At 38.5% G+C, this 21,931-nt stretch overlaps 1 protein-coding gene across 5 annotated transcripts in view; it reads left to right on the forward strand.

Moving 5' to 3' along the window:
- Window positions 1-12,011, forward strand: part of SNX16 (sorting nexin 16) — a 36,815-nt gene extending 24,804 nt beyond the window's left edge. For 4 of the 5 annotated variants that reach the window (XM_019973953.2, XM_019973954.2, XM_019973951.2 and 1 more), the window contains 4 exons: window positions 4,246-4,315; window positions 8,489-8,625; window positions 9,157-9,276; window positions 9,993-12,011. In XM_019973953.2, the coding sequence (XP_019829512.2) occupies window positions 4,246-4,315; window positions 8,489-8,625; window positions 9,157-9,276; window positions 9,993-10,086 (421 nt within the window). In that variant the 3' untranslated portion in view covers window positions 10,087-12,011. The remainder of the gene's footprint in view (window positions 1-4,245; window positions 4,316-8,488; window positions 8,626-9,156; window positions 9,277-9,992) is intronic. The other variant, XM_070802969.1, reaches the window with a different exon arrangement.
- The last annotated feature ends 9,920 nt before the right edge of the window (window positions 12,012-21,931 follow it).

Genomic DNA, 21,931 nt, shown 5'->3' on the forward strand with positions numbered 1-21,931 from the left:
TCCAGGGACTGCAGCTAGTGAGCCTGTGCCCTGGAGCCTGGGAGCTGCAACCGCTGAAGCCCACCTGCCCCAGAGCCAGTGCTCCACAAGAGAGACCCCCACACCCAGAGTAGCCCCTACTCTCCACAGCTAAATACCACGCAGCAGGGAAGACCAATCACAGACAAAAATGAGTAAATAAATAAACATTCAGAAAAGAATTAATCAAATGATAGTTAGCTCTAAAGCCAGGCTTCTCCACTGTCAGGCACATCATGTTCAAACACAGATTCTGAATTAGCAAGGTCTGGAGTGGAGATGCAGTGTTTCTAACCAGTTTCCCAGTGATGCCGATGCCGCTGGCCTTGGACCTCATTTTGAATAGCAAGACAAACATGTAAAACTCAGAATAAATGAGAAGTTAGAGGAAGCCCCCAGTAAACTCAGATAAAAAAGTTACATGTCCTTTCAAGCTGTCTGGTATAGAAATGTGTTCTGCCTTTTGAGTAAGTGAGTTTACCTTAAGTATTAGAAGAGACTAGGCTAGGTAACTACCAGTGGTATTAAAGAGGGAATTATTACATGGGATATATTGAATTAATGACTTCTTAGGTGTCTCTTCTAGTTGTAAAAGTCAATAAATTATAATTTTTGAGCAAGAACATCTAAAGTAACTTTTTTATACATTTTCATATCTTCTCATGTGTCTAAGTTTTTATATATAAAGAGACTGTCACGAGAGGTTGAGTTAACCTTAGTGTTTTTATAAAATGAAGGAATTCAGTTATATAAGCAATAGCTTATATAATGCTAGCTCATGAGAATGAACACGTTATTGCTAAGGTTGGTTGGGTGATTTTTACACAAAATATTAGTTTGGTAGACATTTAATTATGGACAGTTTTCCTTTTAATGCATTAAAGCTAAATATGTTGTATTCAGATACATGTAAACTCTTACCTAATTGGGTCTCAAAGATCTTACGCAAAATTCCGTTTCCTGAGCCTGGTAGTGAAATAATTTTAAGCAATTACTTAACTGATTTTAATCAGTGTCTCCAATTAGAAAATGAAGTAATTAGACTAAATGTTCTCTGAAAATATCCCCTTTGAGCTCTAAGTTTCTTACTCTTTTTGTTGTGCTTCTTTATAAATCTTGAAGTCATACCATCAGAAGCAACCAAATTCTAACCTTCTTTTAACTCTTAAGACTTTTGGTCTTACATTTTGCTGTCTAAGCTTACTTTCACATGAAAGGAGGAATATCTGTTGAAAACTAAAATCCATCTCAAATTTGAGAGTTCTGCTGTATTATTTATATACAGCAGTGGATAGAAGTTTGTTCTGATGCTCTTAAGAGTTTCATTCCTTTTTTTTTTTTTCCTAATTGCATGGCTCTTACAAACAAATTCATTATTTTTGAACACTAACTCTGTGCTGTGCTAATTAATTGGTTCAGATTCTGTACAGTCCTGAAACTTGTCATCTACTTTTTGGTGAAGCAGAAGACTGCTTGGTTAAATAGATAATGCTAATAAGACTGTGTGGAAGTCCTGTGAAAGGGATGTCTTCAAGGTGGTGTCATAATGCATGTAAGAGCACTGGGCCTGGTAGCGTGTGGAGGAGAGGGTGGACCAGGATAATAACGGCAGGCGTGAGACGACACCATTTCTGAAGTGTCAAATAAGGAAGGCTGTTAAAGTCTGAATGTGCGCAGGTACTTTATGCCAACGCCAAGACCTCAGCTTTGTTCCCTCTTGTTAGAGGACGCACAGATGGGTTTCAAGGTGGGTTTGACATAAAACATTTGTTCTGGAAGCATTTCATGTTAGAAGGAATAAAACTGAAGGTCGGGACACAAATGAGCTGAAAGAAACCAGGTGAGACATAATCAAGGTGTAAACCAGGCCCACACATCCGCCACAGGAACGGAAGCATGAGCCCTTCAGCCCCACACCCACCAGCCCAGCTCCTGCACGGCAGCCCTCACCGCCACCAGCCTTGAGAGTCCCTGTCCTCAGGGCTACAGTCAATGTCAAATTTTGTTATTTTCTTTTTACTAGTTGAGAATACTGAAGAGAAGTAGTAACTTATAAAACATTTCTATCTGAAATCCCTCATTAATTTTTTCATGCAGCGACTTTTTGTGCTTAATTTGGTTTTGACAATTAGTATCTAGTATTTTAGTACATTTTTTACCTAGCTCTTTATTGACCTTTTAATGAATTGTAGGCATTAGTTTTAGCTTTTTTTAATATAAATTTTGAGATAAAGAGCATATTTAGCTTTAAATTACTGGTCTGTTAGAAAACTGGGATGTAAACAAATACATACCCATGAAAGAAAAAAAGATACATTATGAAATACAAGGTGAAGATTCACTGAGTGAAATAGTTTTTTAAGAAATTTGAAAATTACAGTGAAACTCTTCTAAAGGAAACTTTTTCAGGAGACTCAAAGGAAGAGTCTAAGTTACAGGACAAATTTGCTCTGATAAAAAGAATGCTGAGGGATACCATCTCTGGTTTCCTTATCGTTGGGCACATTAAGTCAACAATTGATCACAATTTTAAAATAGGGATTTCCCAACCACTCTTTAACTCTAGGTACTAAAGAGAGCAGAAAGGTGGTCTTTTCTTACCTTTCAATTCCAGATTATTGGATTTTCTCTTAGATAGATTTCCCTCCTATCCTGATATTACCTTTATTATCAAGGTCAAATGAAAAGTATTAAGCATTGAATACAGAAGAGAGATTAGGGGTTATATTGAACTTATCAGTGAACAAGTAAATAAAACTTGTTTAAAAGAATTAACTTTTATTTAGTCCATAGGTCATTTAATAATATAGACCCTTTGGTACTTATACTTTATTTGAATTTACTTGATTTGTTTATAAATTATACATTGATAATGTATAAGAAATCACTGAGCAGGCCATGGCACATATAGGCAATCAAATGTTTATCAAATCTAAGTAAAGTTCTCCAGTCAGTGATTCTCAAGAAGGGGTAAGAGCTTGATTTTCTAGACAGGAAAAACATATCAGAATTTTTGATAAAGCAATTGTTTTCTCAAACACTACTCTCTGTCAGACATTCTTATCTGCCCCTTTTCTTGGATAAGCAAGAAAGCTTGAGAGTATTAACTTTCTTCCTCCATCAAGTGAGTCCTGTTGAAACAGAAGAAATGTATTGAACCCTTTAAGTGTTTTGTAAATTACAGTTGTGATGCCAGTTTTAAATTTCATTCTTATGCCACAGATTAAACAAAGTGGGACATAGAATATAACCTTAGAATTATAGTGGAAAAAAAATTAGAGAATCCATTGGACTTCATTTGAGTAGAACTCCTGTTTAGTCGCTAAGTCATGTCCAGCTGTTTGCAACCCCATGGACTGTAGCCCACCAGGCTCCTCTGTCCAGGGGATTTCCCAGGCAAGAATACTGGAGTGGATTGTCATTTCCTTCTCCAGGGGATCTTCCTGACCACCTCCTGTATTGCAGCTGAGTTCTTTATTGCTGAGCCACTGAGGAAGCCCAGTCATACTTTTTGAGTATCCACATTTTTAACACACACACAGAGCTGTCTCTAAATCCCAAATTACTTTTTAGAAAGAGGAATGTCATATAACAAGTTCAGTTTTTACCTTCTTAACCTGTTTCTGATCATTGAAAAGTATAAATATAACTATCATTTCATTATTTTGAAATTTTTGGTAATTCATAAATGGGATGATCAGAATTCTTTTTCTTGAACTCTCTAGAGAAAATACTTAAGTAAATTAATATAATAAACATAATTGCAAGAAAAATCTTTAATTTGTAATTACTTTAGAATCATCTCCTAAAGAGGGAACAATGGTGTATAAATTAGAAATTGTATTTCTTCATAACAAGATAATGGCTTTTTTAGACTAGTTCAAATAAACATTTCTCTGAATGCTATGCCTGTTCACCATTTAAGTTGCTCTCTTGTACTGTTATTCAGATTTATGTTTTATGTCATATAAACTATGTAACAAATTCAGAATGTCTGTTTATGTTCGTAGGACCTTAGAAATAACCTAAAATCTTTGTATCTTCTATAGATTTTATATTTGTATTTTGTTACCTGTGTGAAAACACATAAGCCATCTTGCTTATTTTCTTGCTTATCAGAACCAACTTACTTAAAACACCATAGCTTCGGAATGACTTTTGCTTTCTGCTGTCTTTTGTAAACGTATTTGTACCCCAGCTTTTTTTTTTTTTTTTTTTCTATGAAAGCCTTGCAGTGAGAGACTTTCTTTGTCTGGATGATCCACCAGGTCCATTTGATAGCTTAGAAGAAAGCAGGGTAAGTGCTGTATTATATATCACATGAAAAGAGGAACAAATAATACCATACAATAACTTCATTGTTTCTTGAATGGAATAGCAAACAGCAAAATTATAATTTCAGACTGGTAGTTTTGCACAGAAAGCTTTTAATGTTTGAGTCAAAGCTTTCTTTCACTGAAGTACATGGACCTAATTCAGTAAAAAAGTAAAATTTCGTACATATCATATAGTCAGTGAAGCTCGAAAATTAAATCCTACATTTATTCTCTGTGTTTTTACCATTTCAGAAAACAAAAAGAAAACTACTTGGAAATTTATTTTACATTCAAAAGCAATATGTGTATGTTGAATTTTCTTCCATCCAAGTATCAAAGTAAGGAAACTGCATTTAAAATCAAATTTAAAAAACCAATCTCCAGAAGTTGAAGTTACTATCTTGTTATCAGTTCAGCTCAAGCTTGATGCTACTCAAATTACGCTAATTGACGTTTAGAGTGGCCTATTTCTTGAAGAAATTGGCTAGATTCACAGATTTGGTAATAATAGATTAGCTAGGATTTTATGCAAGTTTTTCCCTAAATGTTTAATGATTTTCAAGTGGAACAGATTTAATTGTTAATGTTTTCAGTTAAACTGAGTCAGTTTTTTGTGTTAGAAGCATGCCATAGCTTTTTTTAAAAACAGCTTTATTGAAGTAAAATTTTCATCCATAAAATTTGTTATTTGCTATTTCATTGTAAATGTACAATTTAATAACTTTTAGTAAATCTTTAGAGCTGTGCCTTCATTAACATACTCCAATTTTAGAAATTTCCACGACCTCAAAAAAAATTCTACAAGCCATTTTGCAGTCATTCCTCAGTGCCAACCTCAGATGACTACTGTTCTGCTGTCAGTCTCTGCGAATATCTTTTCTGGTTATTTCGTATAGATAGAATCATATCGTGTGTATATAGTGCTTCCCCAGTGGCTCAGCAGTAAAGAATCTGCTTGCAATGCAGGAGACACAGGTTCGATCCCTGAATGGGGAAGATCCCCTGGAGGAGGGCATAGCAACCCATTCCAGTATTCTTGCTTGGAGAATCCCATGGACAGAGGAGCCTGGCAGCCACAGTCCACAGGGTTGCAAAGAACTGGACACTACTGGTCGCACAGAGTCGGACACGACTGAAGCGACTTAGCAGCAGCAACAGCAAAGCAACTTAGCACACACGTGTGTATATAAATATATATCAGTTCAGTTCAGTCACTCAGTCATGTCCGACTCTGCGACCCCATGGACTGCAGCACACCAGGCTTCCCTGTCAATCACCAGCTCACATGCTTGTAAATGTATATGTGTCTATATAAATACATAATACCATATGTACAATATGCATAGCATATAAAAAAACAGATGCAAAGATTTTATATAAAATCTTTGCATTTTTTTTTTAATTTAACATAATGTTTCTGAGCATCATCCATGTTATGCATGCTAATAATGTGCTCAGTCATGTCAGACTCTTTGTGACCCCATGGACTGTAGCCCCCCAGGCTCCTCTGTCCGTGAAATTTTTCAGGCAGAAATACTGCAGTGGGTTGCCATTTTCTACTCCAGGGATCTTCCCAACCCAGGGATTGAACCCAGGTCTCTTGCATCTCCTGCACTGGCAGGCAGATTCTTTACCACTGGGAAGTGCCACCAGCGAAGCCCATCCGTGTTACAGTCTCTCAGTGTTTCATTACTTTTTATTATTGAAGGGTTTTCCGTTGTATACATAAACCACATTTTGCTTATCCAGTCACCAGCTGAGGGATATTTGGATTATTTCCAGATTTGTACTATTACGAATAATGCAGCTATGAACAATTTCAAGAAGACTTTCTGTGGACAGATGTCTTCTTTTCTCTTAGGTTGGTTCCTGAGAGTAGAATGTCTGGTTATATGACAAATCATGTTTGCCATGTAACCAGACATTTATGTTAACTTTAAGAAGCAGAATTTTCTCAGGTGGCTACACCATTTTACATTCCCACTTGTCATGTGTGAGAGTTCCAGTTTCTCCACATTCTCACAGGCATTAGATGTTGTCTGTCTTTTGGATTATAGCCTTTCTTGTAGATATGTCATGGTATTTCATTAAACTTGGAATTTTATTTCTGTAACGGTTTTCATGTTAATTGCTTTTTCATGTGCTTTTTATGCCATTTGTATGTTTTCCTTGATGAAGCTTTTTGCTTATTTTTTTAGTTGGATTGTTTGTCTTACTGAGTTGTAAGAATTCTTTAGATACAAGTCCTTTATCAAATACATTTTGCATATATTTTCTCATAGTCTATGTGTGTCTTTTTATCTTCTTAATGGTATATTTTGAGGTACTAATGTTTTTAATTATTAAGATATTCATTTTATCACTTTTCTATTTTGGCTTATGCTTTTGGTATTGTGTCACAAGAACTCTGCCTAACATATGACCACAAGTATTTTCTCCTATTTTTTTTTCTAGAAGCTTTATAGTTTTAACTCTTACATCCATCCGGAGCTAATTTTGTATAAGGTGTGAAATAATGATCTTGAGTTTCTATAAATATTTACTTGTCAGTGCCCTGTGTTGAGTTATGTTGGCACCTTTATCAAAAGTCAAGTGAATGTGAAAGAACAGGGTTCACTTCTGGACGGTCTTCTTTCATTGACCTCATTAATTATCCTTATGCTGCCAGTACTGCACAGTAGAAATGAGTAAATGACAAACACATACGAGATGTTAATGAGACAGCAGGGGAGGAGGAGAAGAGGGGAGTGGAAAAGACTGGGCTACCTGGGTCATACAAAGCAGTGAAATGCCATGATCTAAGGCCTGCCTGGTGGATTTGGTGGTTAGGGATTAGGAGGTAGAGCAGATGTTCCCTTGGATTCTAACCTACTGTTGGTCCATCCAGTTGAAGAGGACCAATAGGCATATGAATGACAACTGTGTACTCAGGAAAGGACTGGGCTGGAGATTAGCAGGGGAAAAAAAAAATTGATAGCAAATAGTATAGGTTATAGTTGAAGTGGTAACAGTAATTGCCCAAGGATGTCATATAGAGCAAGAGAATATATAATCAAGGACAAAACTGTGAATGCCCACATGCAAAGAACGAGTAGAAATCTCGCTGTAAAGTTAGGGGAACCACAGAGTTTCACAGATGCCTTTTTTTTTTTTTTTTTTTTTACTTTTTAAGTATAGTGACATGCGGTGTAGTTGAGAAAACCAGCATTTTGGATTTGACAATTAGAAGTCATTATTAGCATTTGCCTTGGCACAGCTAGTATAGAAAAGAGAGTAAGACTCTTAGTGAATTTGGCCATAGGTAGGGATGGGAGGGAGGAGGTAAATTTGGAGGATAAAAAATTTCATCCAAAGGATTCTGGGAGGGTAGCATTTTTTTTCTGGGATGGGCATAAAGATCATCTGCTGGGCTTGGGATAACCAGGAGTAACATACTGTAGGAAGTTTGCAGGAATGAAGAATTCAAACAGTCACACGGGAGACAGGGAATGATAGATAACAAGAGATCATTCAAAGAATTGATCAGCAATACTGAAAACCTCAGTGCGTAAGTGACCCAGATTTTTTTCATGACATCATTCTGTCAGTATGATTTTAATTTTTATTTCAGTACTTTAGCTTCCTGGTATAAAGGATAAAATGTCCTTGCATGAATATAGTGAAAGGAGAAGTAAGGGGAAATAATATTGAAGGTACTATGATGGAAATTCTGATTATCGGATATGTCTTCTGAGCTAACACAAATGGGATCAATAACCAGTTTGTTTCCATTTTGTTTTTTAAGTATAATCATCTTAGAGTGGGCAAAAGCAGACTGAGTAGAATAGAAACTAAAACAGTGGTTATTGGTAATTTTTTCCAAGTTGTACACTGGAGACATATCACATATTCATTTCTGGCACCCTGACTTACTATTTAATAATTCTCAGGAAAAGGGACTTGTATTTATTTATGATTTCCCCAGTAAGTGAGAGCTAAGGTAGCAGAAACCTAAAAAGATGAGAGTGGAGAACAAAGCACCTGGGTTGTATCCATATTATTTTGATTATCTGAGTTCTTGAACTCTTCAGTTACACTCTTCAGAAGTGTACTGCATAAGTAGTTCATGTTATTCTCATTCTGCATGTGGTTTTTATTTGCTGTTTGTTTTTAAGGCTTTCTGTGAAACTTTAGAAGAGACAAACTACCGTTTTCAAAAAGAACTACTTGAAAAACAAAAAGAGTTGGAATCACTGAAGAAACTGCTCAGTGAGAAGCAACTTCTTATAGACACTCTAGAAAACAGAATCAGGTATGTGCTGTGGACTGCATTTTCAGTCCAACAAGTTCAGCTCAGTACTCTGGACTAAATACCTTTTGTCCATTAATATAATTTAGGAAATTTCTGACTCCAGAAGTCTTAGGCTCACGGTGTACATCCTCATAGATGGGGAAAACTGTTGTCTGATTATTTATTTAGAAGGCTGAAAATTTGAAGGATAGGAAATACTGGGAAAATAAGGCTGTAGCTGTTCACCAAGGCAAACATTATCTATTTTAACCTATTTAAATGATATGTTTGTTTCTAGTCGTTTATACCAACTCTTCACATATTGAAACTTCTAATTTGCCCTCTTGTCAGCATATATCAAATTGATGTTAAAATCATTTTAAACTAATCATAAGTACTGATTTCACTATTGACACTTGGAGTCAACAGTTTATTAAGTATATGACTCCACTTAGAGCAGCTAAAAGCTGCTAAAGCCACATGCATCGACAACAATAAATATATACCTATTTTACTCATAAAAAACAACTTGTCACTGTACTTTACCTCTAGGACATTATCTCTGAAACCTGAAGAATCACTCCTCACGTCAGGAACAGAAGGCAGACAGACCCTGAATGTGGAGCCCTCTGCGCTTGAGGTTGATCAGGGTGTCCTGGATGAAGAATCTAGGTATATAATGTTTGGTTTACTGTAGCCTAATCATCTGAGTAATTGGGGGGAAATAGTCATGCTCTATGGGGTCTTTTTTTATGAATTCAGTATCACTGTATCATGAATCTGATGAGCAAACACAGGGAGACTCTACATATTCTAGGCTGTCCCTAAAAGTGAATCTTTGGCATCCAGGCTATACAATTTATTACACTTATTTTGAAGATATGTCTGAATTAACAGGGGTGTGACTCGATTAATTCATTGATTTTGTAACCTTGACAAGTCACTTTAATCTCTCTCAGTGTCAGGCTTTTCCGTGCAAAAAGTGGGGCACTGTGATAGAATCCAGCTTGTCTACATAATAGGAATCATGAATAGTATATTTGAACACAGAATTTGTATTGCATGTAAATCCAAGGTCATCATTAATACTTCAGTGATGGTCGTTAAGCTTATAACCATGAGGACAAATTTTATGTTGGTAAAGGTCATTACAAACTAGATTTTTATTGAAAAATAATAGGTCAGAAAGCTGAAAGAGTTAAAAATACATCCCCAAAGGTGTTATCTGGCAATGATAACTTTATTAAATTTCTGATTGAATATTTAGATATTCTTTTTTATTGAGTATTTTTCCATTTAATATTCTCTACAGGAGGTAAAAAAAATTATAAGGTAATAAGTGAAGAAGTGTGCATCTGGTCCTTCATTGTGTTTCTCTTTTTTTGCAGGGCTGATAATAAGCAATACTCAAGTTTTAGTGAACCTAAAAATTCCGTATCAGACATAGAAGTAGCAGAAGTGGCGTATAATGCAGAAGACTAACACAGCTCCAGCAGTCCCTTCCATTTCTACGTTCCTGTGAATTTAGAATAGAGTGACAAATATTTAAAAAGAAAAAAAAAGAGACTGAAGCATCTACATGAAACAGCCAGATTGCACATGTATAAAGTTTACATAAAGGAAAATTTAAGTTATTGGTGTAGGAAATATATTCACGGTTGCTTTAAATTGTCTTTTAGACAAACTTTGTATTTAATACACTAAAAACAATCTAGTTAAGAGTTCTGTCATCAAGGCCCACATCCTTAAATACTGTACATAAATTATTTTGGTATTTTGCCAATATATTGATCCAGACTAACATGGGTGAGCACACTGTGTGTGTATGTGTTTAAATCACCAGTTGTATTAGTTCAGTGCACATAAATTGCATGTTGCTGTCTGTTGAATATATACTTCCTTGTGTCTCTGACCTGATATATTTTTATTAATGGTTTAAATGAGTGGTAAAGATGAGTTTAAATATTGATGTGTTTATTATCTCTAAATGAAAGTTGCTTATTTGGAATGTTACTATTTACAAGAAGAAAACTTTCTAGTACCAAAGCAAAACTCTGAAAGAGCTGTAATAACATAGCTAAAGTGATAAAGTAGCTTTGATTTGAAAAGCAAATCCATTAATATCCAAATACTATAATAAGTGTACCAGTGTATTATATGTTACACTTATTTATTTTCCATGTAATCTTTATCTTAAGTCTCTACCTATAGAATCAATGGGTTTGCCTTTTTCAGAATACTACCTCTTTTAGCTAATCAGGGCATACTCTTTTGAAAATACAGATTCTAAGCAAATAGGCAGTCATACAAAAAAAGAGAGAAAAAGCCATATATCCTGCAGAGTTCCTATGTCAGCTCCTGGCATTGCGTTTTTATTTCTGTATCTGTAAACATGTTGCTATAATGTCTTGATGCTGATTTTCTTCTTAATATATTTAGCTAAGTGATGCACTTTATGATAATTAAACTCCTTTGTGCCAAGTTTAATGGGTGAATTTCTTTAGTAAGTGGAGTTAGGAAAAAGAATTATATACTGCCTTCACTATTTCACCTTTTACAAAAGTCACCTAGAGTCCTGTGAGTCTGCTTTATGAAAAAGATATTTATTTCAGCTTTGCATATAGTTGTCAAAAGTGCCTTGTTTCATTTTATAGTATGAAGTTACTCATTTTAGTTTTTATTTCTACTGTTTTGCATATTGCTCTTAATAAGCATGGTAATAATTCTAGCATTTTGAAATTCCAGTTGGTATATTGAACTGCATATGCTTTCTAAAAAGTGAAGGAAACTTATTGGGGAATTAGAATAACAATCTCCATTTTTTCCCTCCTCTAAAATTAATCAGTGTCTTGATGTACAGCATATTAAGATGCGGTTGTTTAAAATTCTACTGACATAGATAAACAGATACAATGGCTGTTGTTAGTCTTTGACCTGAAAAGGAAACTGCTTTTCACCAAAGTACCAAAACTTTTTTAAAGTTTTCATCAAAATGGACAGGTATGCTTTATCTCACAATATTTTTGACAAACTGTATTAGAAATATGTTTGCTATCCTGGGAAACAGAAAGAGTATAATAAAATGGTCTACTTGTTCATTTCAAAATGTTTAAAAAGGCTTAAAGAGAACAATCATTTAAATTAATATCGTTTTCAGTCTAATAAAACACGATAATAAATTTCAAGTATTATAGTGCTACATATATGTCTGTTTTAAAATGAACCATACACTTTCAAAATCTGGCCTTTCAGAAGATTGTATTTAAAACTTAAATGGGTGAAGAAAAACTCTTGTTAATTAGGGAAATCACTATTATTTATATATATTTAGAATTTAATTTTTTTACTTTTATAATGCATTTTATTCCCAGTATTATATTCATTTAATAAATTATTTTTTCAGTAAATATTAGCTGTCTTGTCAGATCGTGAATGCCATTTTTCCCCTCCAGTTTCTGTGTTCTTGTTGTCCCTACAATTTTTGTAAATCAAATTGTAGGTATTTGCATTCCTCTTCTTCGCTACCTCCAAAATAAGAGATGGGGGAGCTTGTTTTCTCAGCTCCCCTTGCAGCCAGGTTTGAGTCTGTGACATATATAGTCAGTGACACATGTGGACGTTCGCTGGTAGCTGCGTCTGCTGCATTTCACAGAAGGGGACTGAGTCTGAGATTTTCTTTTTAAGTTTATACTTTATATTACTGGTCATTTTAAGTATCTGTGAATAGGTGCAGTGCACTTCAAATGTAACCAATATTAATAAAAAATTTGAACATAACTGAAACAGAAAACATTCTATGAATGGTTTTTTAACCTTTTGAAAATTAAGTCCATGTATAAGAAACACAACCATAAAATTCAGCATTTAGAATGTGTTCTTCTATCTACTAAACTTAGATTAGCCATTTAAAGCACATTCATTTAGAAAACCATGGTCGGGGACATCCCCAGTGGCTACAACTCCACACTCCAGTGCTGGGTCCTGGGTTCAGTCCCTGGTGAGGGAGCTAGCTCCCACACGCCACCACTAAGAACCCACGTGCCGCAACTAAAAGGCCCCGCCCGCCACAACTGAGACCATCACAGCAAATCAGTAACGACTATTTTTTTTTAATCAACAAATGTTTATTTAAAGGAAGAAAACACGGTCCTGAGAGAAATCATGTAGTTTACTACACATGTCTTTGAGATTAGAAGGGAGCAGTGGCCTTAGGTCCAAGAATAATTAGTCTGGTTTTGAAATGGGTTTTTATTACTTCCAGTGATATTAAAACAAGTTTGTGTTCCCAACTAGTAAAGAAAGGAATCAATTTTCTGGCAGATTTTCAAAGAGCTACATACTTGGTCCACATTTTGATTCTTCATAAAAGTAGTTTTGTTCTGTTGCTGTTTGTTTCGACGCTGTTGGCTTGTACTGGCAAAAACGGTCGCCAAAACTTACATTTTCAATACATGTGTGTTTAAAACTGATGTCTTCTCTGTCACGTTGTGTACTGTTTATGAGAACTCATGGGAGAGAATTCTCTTAGGTCTCAGTTCCAGTAAAACCTGTGCTTCTAAACAAGTGATTTGTTTTTATTTTAAAGACTATGTTACTGTCTTGTTTTGTCTTCTGGGCAGCTCTAAGCCAAATTGTGGTTCACCTATAGCTACTGTATAGAAGCTTATGAGTTACGCTTTTGTGTAGTGAATATGACTTTATTTTTCTCTCATTTTCTCTTAACTCCAGTTTTCTTCACTATTTAACTTATTCAATTAGAGCAGATGTATTTTTGTTCCAGTAAAGTCTCAGATCTGAATATTTTAGACTACGTTAGATAAGAACTTGCCGTAGCCTGCACTGAAGCAATTACTGCACCCTTAAGTGATACCAGTAACTATACAAATTACTTTAAAAGGTGCCTTTAAGTAAAATCGGTAAACATGAGTGCAAATTTAGACATGCTGTCTGTTGGTAGCTGTTGGTAGCTTCTTGGCCAGAGCACAATATTAATAAACTCAAGTTATGGTTTTAACTGTTGCCTCAAATTAGAACAGATGCTACTTACCATTTTGATATTTATCACTGACAGAACAGTGATAAATATCAGAAAGTGACAAAAGTGATCTTCTCCATAAGATGTTACAGAAAAACCTGAAGGAAATTTTGGGCCAACCCAATAGAACAGTGTTGTGTTATCTCCAGATAAAACAAATAATTAAAAATACAGCCAATGCGTACTCAGTAGGTGAAAGGTAGCATTTTAGATACAGGGAAGATTAGATGCAGACTTCACACGTCCTCGTGTAATGTTTGCAGCCCAGCTAATTACAGTCAGAGGGCCACTAGTGTTAGTCCCTGAAGCCCTTTGCTGCAGTGCGGAGTACAAAACCCGTCTCGGGGAGGTTAAGCTCACGAGCAGAGAAGTCAGGAATGACCTGATCCACCAGTCTAGTTTTCCAGTTCCCTATATAACAAATATGCAATGACTAACCCAACAGGTATTTCCGTTCCTCTTCTTCGCCACTTCCAAAATAAGAACTGGATAAACTTGTCTCGGCGCCCCTTGCAGCTCGGTTTGAGCCTGTGACACATACAGTCAGTGACACTCACGGGCGTTTGCTGGTAGCTTCTGGAAGATGGCTCGCTTTTCTTGTAAGAAGGTAAACGTGTCACTGACCTAGCCTCTCCAGCTTCCTCCTGTTTTGACCTCAGATGCTATCCAAAGGTATCACGAAAACCACATTGCAAAGGAGGTGTGTGACAAGCGTGGGGGAAGAGGAAGAGAATCACAGAGACTCCAGCTACTTGTCAAACCACCCTGAGATGTAGCTCTTTGTTAATTATGCCAAGATAAAAGTTATATTAAATTTGGATTGTAGGTTGTGGCTTCAGGAGAAGATAAAAGCCCTTCCTGTGATGATACTGTATATCACCAAAGAAAAAAAGGAGAAAAAAGTTTTGAAAGCTAGAGGAAAGATAAGAAGTCTATTAGACATATCAAAGGTCACTTTACATTTGAGGCTCCTTTTGACAAATATGAATGAAAAGATCTATTATTCTATGTATAGATATTAGTCTGGTCAGGTAACTAAAACAACAGCACGGACTGGATGGCTGAGACAGTGAATTACAGTGGAGGCTGGGCGCCAAGATCTAGGGGCCAGCAGCGTTGGTGTCTGATGAAGACTGTCCCTGGGGCTGCAGTCAGCTGCCTTCTCACTGTGCCCTCACGTGGCCCTTCCTTAGGGTGTCTCTCGTAAGTACAGTAGTCCTGTTGGATCGGGGCCTACCCTTGTGACCTCGTTTAACCTTAATTACTCCCTGTGAGTATGCGTGCCTGTGCGTGTGTGTGCTCAGGCGTGTCTGACTCTCTGCAAACCCCCGGACTATAACCCAGCAGGCTCCTCTGTCCATGGGATTTCCCAGGCAAGAATACTGGAGTGCATTGCTGCTTTCTGCTCCAGGGGATCTTCCCAACCCAGGGATCGGACCCACGGCTCCTGCACTGCAGACGGATTCTTTGCTGCTGAGCCACTTCAGAAGCCAGAGGCTCCATTTACAAACACAGGCAACACTCGGGAGGTAGGATTTCAATATATGAATTTGGGAAGAACGTAAACATTCAGTCCCGAACAGTACAGAATGAATATGACATCATTACATGTCTACAAAGATTTTTCTCAGTTCAAAAGATAAAAGGAGATACACTAAAAAAAAACGAAAAAAAACAGCCTATTCTTTCATTTGTTTATTCAACAACACTGAGTATTTACTGTGTATCTTCTCTGGGTTATAAAAATTGTTGAGAAGTATGTGATCCCTCCCAGGAGTTTAGAGTGAATGGATTTTTTTTATAATCTATAGCGGCATGAGGTAAACCTGATAATAGAGATACTCGTGATGAACTGCGGGAATGAGAGGACTGGAAGGGGGCAAATAGTGGCCAGCAGCACAAGTCCAGTGCCCTAGCTGCTGCTTCACGTGGAACGCAAGGGCACACCGAGTGCTGGTGTCAGCCCAGCCTGCACGAGACACAAGTGTCGGCCCTAATTCTCCTCCCTCTTCCCGTGCCTTAGATACGGCTACGAAATGCAAAAGTCCACCTCCCTGATGTAATAGAGACACATGCTGTGATAACACGTGGTAACGTTTTGATGTAGGGCACGTACTGCATATCCATTTACCAGTGTTCTAACAGCGGTTCAAACTTTTACTTGGTATGGCTTCACTAGGATGAGAGTTTCTGGTTCTCTCTTGATAAGCCACACCCCTAGCGCTTTTGTCTGAATCTTAGCTTTGGTTTGGAATCTGTGACGTGAAACATATTTTCTTACTGTTTTTTTCAATCTTATACTGTTATTTTGCCTTTATTTTACCAAGTGTCATCTGACCTGGTTCTTCCTAGAAATAATTATTTATTCTCATATTTCACTGTTTTATATACTATTAGTAAATATATTTAAACTTAGTTTAAGTACGGCTGATACACACAGTTTTGAAAACAAAACTGAGAGTTTGGTAATCAGTCACACAGCAGTGCAGGTGTTCTAAGCAGTCAGCCGTGACCATTCAGCTCATCACGGGTGTTGGTGAGCCCATTCTATAGAGAACATGGAAAACTTGAGTGGCTAAATTATGTCTGTATTCTGAGCTTGGAGGTGACAGCGGAGCGCTTGTCTTATGCCTTGAATCTGTCCAGTTCTTTTCGTCTCCACTGCCATCGCCCTGACCCGAATCACAAAAACACCTCGTGAACTACAGCACTGGGAGGGTCTGTCAGCTTCCACCTTTGCCCCACTTTAATTCAGTCTCCCAGAGCAGCCTTACTGTTCTTTTGGAAAAACATTAATCATACCATGTTTTTCTCTACCTAAAAATTTTCAAAGATTCCTCATCACTTTTAATATTAGGACAGCCAAACCTCTCTCTGTGGTCTCCAAACATGGTTCCACTCTGCCAGCCCCTCTCCTTAACGCCCGCCACGGGCCACCTTCCGTTCCTTGACGGGTTCAGGTCTGCTGCTGCCTGACCTTCCCATAAACCCTGACTAGAGAGCCATACCCCAAGTCCTAACTGGCTCTTCTCCTCCAAGTCTCAGGTTAAATGTTACCTCAGGCAACCTCAAATAGTCCTCAAAACAGTCCTGAGGCAACCTCTTCAGGCAACCTAAAATAGTCCTCCAAACAGTAATTTCGATGTCAATTTTCTTCTTCTTATCTGCTCCACTTGCCCGCCTCCCCACAGCTTGCCCCAAAAGGCAAGGCTTTGCCTGTTTTCCTGTAATCCCTGCCTGCCCCACAACTACCAAGCTTAGGAAGAAATGGCAGATGCTCAAAATATTTATTGAATAACCTAAATTAGGACAATAGTAGAGAAAATAGAGGTATTTGAAAGGAAATTTTAAGTCGTGGGGATTGATACTTCCTGTGGGTTGTTGTGCTGCCAACTGAGGAAGAGAATAATGCAGGAAGAGGGGGGTTTAGGGGCTAGATTCAGCTTGGGACACACTGGATTTGAAATAGATAGGTCATCCAAGTGGAGCTCTCGAGCAGGCATCCAAAATTCAGAGGAGTGGTCTGCCTTGCAGAACTCAAGTCAGATTCACAAGGATTAACTGTTCTTCACACCCGTTGCCTAGTCTACATTGATCTAAACCCCGTCAGGGCCTCGTATGTTAGCAGTGCTAAAATGAACACCAAAAGCGCATGATCCCAGGTGTACTACTGTGACAGGCATCACAGAAACACGCTTCATGGGCCCGGCTGTCTCATCCAGGTAGTTTGTTTTCCATTCCAAAAGTAATTTGTAACCAGGGAGAACTGTGTCCTCTTCTTCCTTTAGAGGGGATACAGTAAGGGCACCATACCACAGTTTGGTCTTGTTTTGGCTAATTTTAGTACTTAGCATTTAAAGTAAAGGTTAAGAAAAATTCAAATATACAGTAAAATTTAAATCCTTCAACCTCACTAGTAATCAGATATAGTTGCTATTTTTTTTTTATGTATTTTCACTAGAGTTGGAGTAATGAAGTCTGTGTATTGCTGGTAGGAGTGTGGACTGGTTCAAGAATAGCATTTCTGGAGTTGATTTGACTACATACAGCCAAACTACTAAAAATGTTCATAGCCTTCAATCTAGCAATTACACTTTGAGGAACTTATACAAAAGAAATGTATATGATGTTTAAAGGATATAATACATCACATTTATCTTGAACATGTCATCCAGTTTCCAGTACTGAGGGGATTCTGTCAAATATTTTATGATAGATAAAAAGTGGACTGCTTTGTACCCAATAAAGCAATGTTACAGAAGATTTAAAGATATTCATGATATAATTAAAAGAAGCAGACTTCAAGATAGTATTATCTCACTTTTAGAAGTAAAAAGGTGTTCAACATTTATGCATTTGTATACAGAAAAAAATAAAATCATAGTCATGGTTATCTACTTGATGGAATTATGAAGGAATCTTATTCCTGTCATGAATCTGTATTCTCTCTCTTTTCTATAATAAGCACGTACTGAAAAAAGTCTTTGTAATTTTTAAATTATTTTCAAACTAATAGTATGTGTATTACCCCATCATCTACAGTGTGTTTGCCTCAAGGCCAGTTCCTTCATCTCCTTCGCTCCTACCAGAGGAAGACAGTGCCGTCCACACTGTGGCACTGTGGTGGTCCAAACGGAGTGTGAAAATCCTCAACTCGGTCTATCCCATAGTCAGTGCAGTTCAGTCGCTCAGTCGTGTCCGACTCTTTGCGACCCCATGAATCGCAGCACACCAGGCCTCGCTGCCCATCACCAACTCCCGGAGTTCACTCAGACTCACGTCCATCGAGTCAGTGATGCCATCCAGCCATCTCATCCTCTGTCATCCCCTTTTCCTCCTGCCCCCAATCCCATAGTAGGCACGTGTAAATGAACAGACTCTGACAAACGACCCCCTGCACCGAAGAGCATCACCTTGGCCCTTCAGGAGTCTACCTGTGAGCAGGAAAAACCTTGGAAATCCTTTATTAAACTGACATTGGTGGACAGACTGAAAGTCATTCGTTAACTAACCTTGTTATCCCATCATTTATCCTATATTTTACATTTTGAAAGCTTGAGTAGGCTGTCTGGTTTACAAATGGTTTTTGTTCTAACCATGCTTCGCCATACTTAATCCGTTGAGACTGCATGTTAAGTCCCTCAGTTGTGTCCGACTCTGTGCGACCCCATGGACTGTAGCCCTCCAGGCTCCTCTGTCCTTGGGAGTGGGTGGCTTGCCATGCCCTCCTCCAGGGTATCTTCCCCACCCAGGGACCGGACTCACCTCTCCTCTGTCTCCCGCGTTGGCAGGTGGACACTCACTAGCGCCACCTGTGGTAAACGATGGTCTTTCAGATTAATCTTAAAATGCCTTTCAATATATAAGATAATGGAAATCTGCATAATGATTGCAATGGGACAATTTATAAAGTTTGAACTGGTGATTAAGCACGAGTAATTTAAAGCAAATATTTGTGTGGACAAACAGGGCTTCAGGGGGCTTCCCAGGTGGAGCTAGTGGTAAAGAACCCATCTGTCAACACAGGAGACATAAGAGACTCAGGTTCGATTCCTGGATTGGGAAGATCCCCTGGAGGAGGGCATGGCAACCTGCTCCAGTATTCTTGCCTGGAGAATCCCATGGACAGAGGAGCCTGGCGCGCTACAGTCCATGGGGTCACAAAGAGTTGGACAGGACAGAAGCGATGTAGCACGCATGCACAGGGCTTGAGGAAAGCAGATTAGTTAGAGATGAAAGGTAAGTGGAGACTTTTGTAAAGAATCGAATGGGAGATTTCCAAGTGAGCCAGGCCAAGCACAAAGAGATGATACAGATTTGGAGTCTGCTCAAAAATGACACGTCGGGCCACCTCAACTAAATGGGCCCACAAGCAGTGCAAACGGTTTGCCAGAAGGATACAGATCACTTCCAAGCCAGCCTCCAGCCTGGCGACTCACGCAGCACACTCGAGGCAACAACCGCACGAAGTCACAGAAGCAGAGAAACTGCCGGTTCCCGCCCTGTATTCGGTCCACCAGCTGAAGTGGAGCCACGTCAGCCCACCTACCACCATGCAAGGGAACCCCTTGCCGCGCCACCATTATCTGACGGCTCGTTCTATTTTTTAATGTCTTCATGCATTCATGTTTCACAAAAGTCTATCGATCACCACCTCTAATTTTATACTCATTAATCAAAATAAGGGCTGTGCTTCTGCCTAAAACGGATTAATAATGCTTTGATTATGATAAACAGACAGGAATTGGAAGACCCAGGAAGAAGTGAAAGATGGCCCGCGGTGAACTAACGAAAGCATGCATAAGGAGGAGCAAGTGATAACAGCATACGGGCCCATGCCCCAGGAATAAAGGAAAGGCGAGCAGAAAAGCGTGGTGGATAAGAGTGGGACAGACAACACAGGAGGGCACTCAGTGTGGGAGGCTGATCATTCAGTTTCAGACCGCAACCCTTTAGCTAGTCCGTCAGTGATTTATTTACAGGATCTTGGGGATGCTGGTCTTATAGTACGTGAACGGCTTTATGTGCAAAGTAACATTTTACTGTATGTGTTGAAAGATATATGTGTAGAAATGTCTTCCAGCTTTTAGCTAGGCCATACATTAATTTCTCCTTTATGGAGGAACCTTTGTGGGTGATACAGCTTGTGTGTGTTTGTGTGTTAGTCACTCAGTTGTGTCTGCCCCTTTGCAACCCAATGGACTGTAGCCCACCAGGCTCCTCTGTCCATGGAATTCTCCAGCCAAGAACACTGGAGAGGGTTGCCATGTCCTTTTCTAGGGGATCTTCCCTTATCAGGGATTGAACCCAGGTCTCCTGCATTGCAGGCAGATTCGTTACCATCTGAGCCACCAGGGAAGCCCCTGATATAGTTTACGTGGATATATTCATAATGCCATCCTCAAAATATTTTGTAAAAATCTGTGGGGTTTGCTTTTCTGAATATGTCATATCTACAAAATGTTTCCTTATTTTCTCCAGTTCTTGGAACCCCAGAACCTTCCAAGTTCACTTATCTCTTAATCCGAAGCTAGTTAAGAATATACTTTAAAATTAAACAGACCTAAGCTTGGGTTCTTGCTTCTTACCAAGTAAAGCAAATTGCCTCAGCTCTCTGAGCCTCAGCGCTCATTTGGAATAGAGATAATGGGAGTGCTCACCAGCTCGTTTTGTTGAAAGGAGGACACCTGGGAGGGTGTGTCAAGCGTGCAGCTGCGGACCTGGCATTACCCGTGGCTTGGAACCAGCAGCGGAGCCCAGGGCAGCAAGGGGCTTGCACAGGTGCCCAGTGTGCTCTTTTGCACACACTTCCGCCTCACGCAGTGCCCACCAAGCTGTGTCCCTGAGAGGTCACAGTTTAGCCACAGCCGGAGAGTTAAGAGGAGCAGAGAAAGCTCCCTGAAATGCTGAACTGTCCATATTCCTACCAGTCACAGTTTTCTTTGGTGATGGCGGGATCTCTGTTTGAATACATTCACGGACATGCACGTTTAAGGCACCTTGGTTGACAGTTAATCTGAGGTCACCTCCTCAAGGTCGCCTCTCACGCTGCTCACTTCTTAGTCATACTAGCCTTTTCAGCACCTGGAATGTTCTACTTGCCTACCGCAAACCTTCAGGGACAACATTATCGCTACATTTTCTTTCAATAGAAGGATAAAGCCAAAACCTACGGAAACCTCAACTTCCTGCTTCTGCAGTCTGCCAATAAGTCTTGTTTTATGAGTGATGCTTACAAACTGTTCTGTAAACATTGAAATTTTAAATGTAAATATAAATACATAAAGCAAATAGGCATATTGTTTAAGGACACAAAGAAATAGGGAAATGAGAGAAGTTGATCTATTTGTTGTCAGATATCAAATTCCTTCAAACATTCTTGGAAGCATTTTTCCTTCGGTTTAGTCTCACCTTTCACATATATCAGAGGAATACCATTGATTCAGTGTGCTGTCAAGGCGTAAGAAGCTGATACGGAAGTCACTTCCTGAATTCATTTTCAAGGCACAGAACGGCCACCGTGACCAGACAGACAGTATGCCTTGTGCCTTGGTCGGTGCCTCACTCAACTACATAGAGAGTTTTTCATTCTAAAATGCTTGAAAGCAAATATCATTTGAGTAGTGTTGTTCCATTCTTTGTTCACAAGCTTCTGCTAAGAAGTGACATCATCTGAGAAATTTGTATTTTGAGATATGTAAATAAGAATTTCCTTGTGTACAGTGTACATGCTAAGTCGCTTCAGTCGTATCTGACTCTTTGTGACTCCATGGCCCGCCAGGCTTCTCTGTC

This window comes from Bos indicus, chromosome 14 (assembly GCF_029378745.1).
Source record: "Bos indicus isolate NIAB-ARS_2022 breed Sahiwal x Tharparkar chromosome 14, NIAB-ARS_B.indTharparkar_mat_pri_1.0, whole genome shotgun sequence".
Classification (NCBI taxonomy): Eukaryota; Metazoa; Chordata; class Mammalia; order Artiodactyla; family Bovidae; genus Bos; species Bos indicus.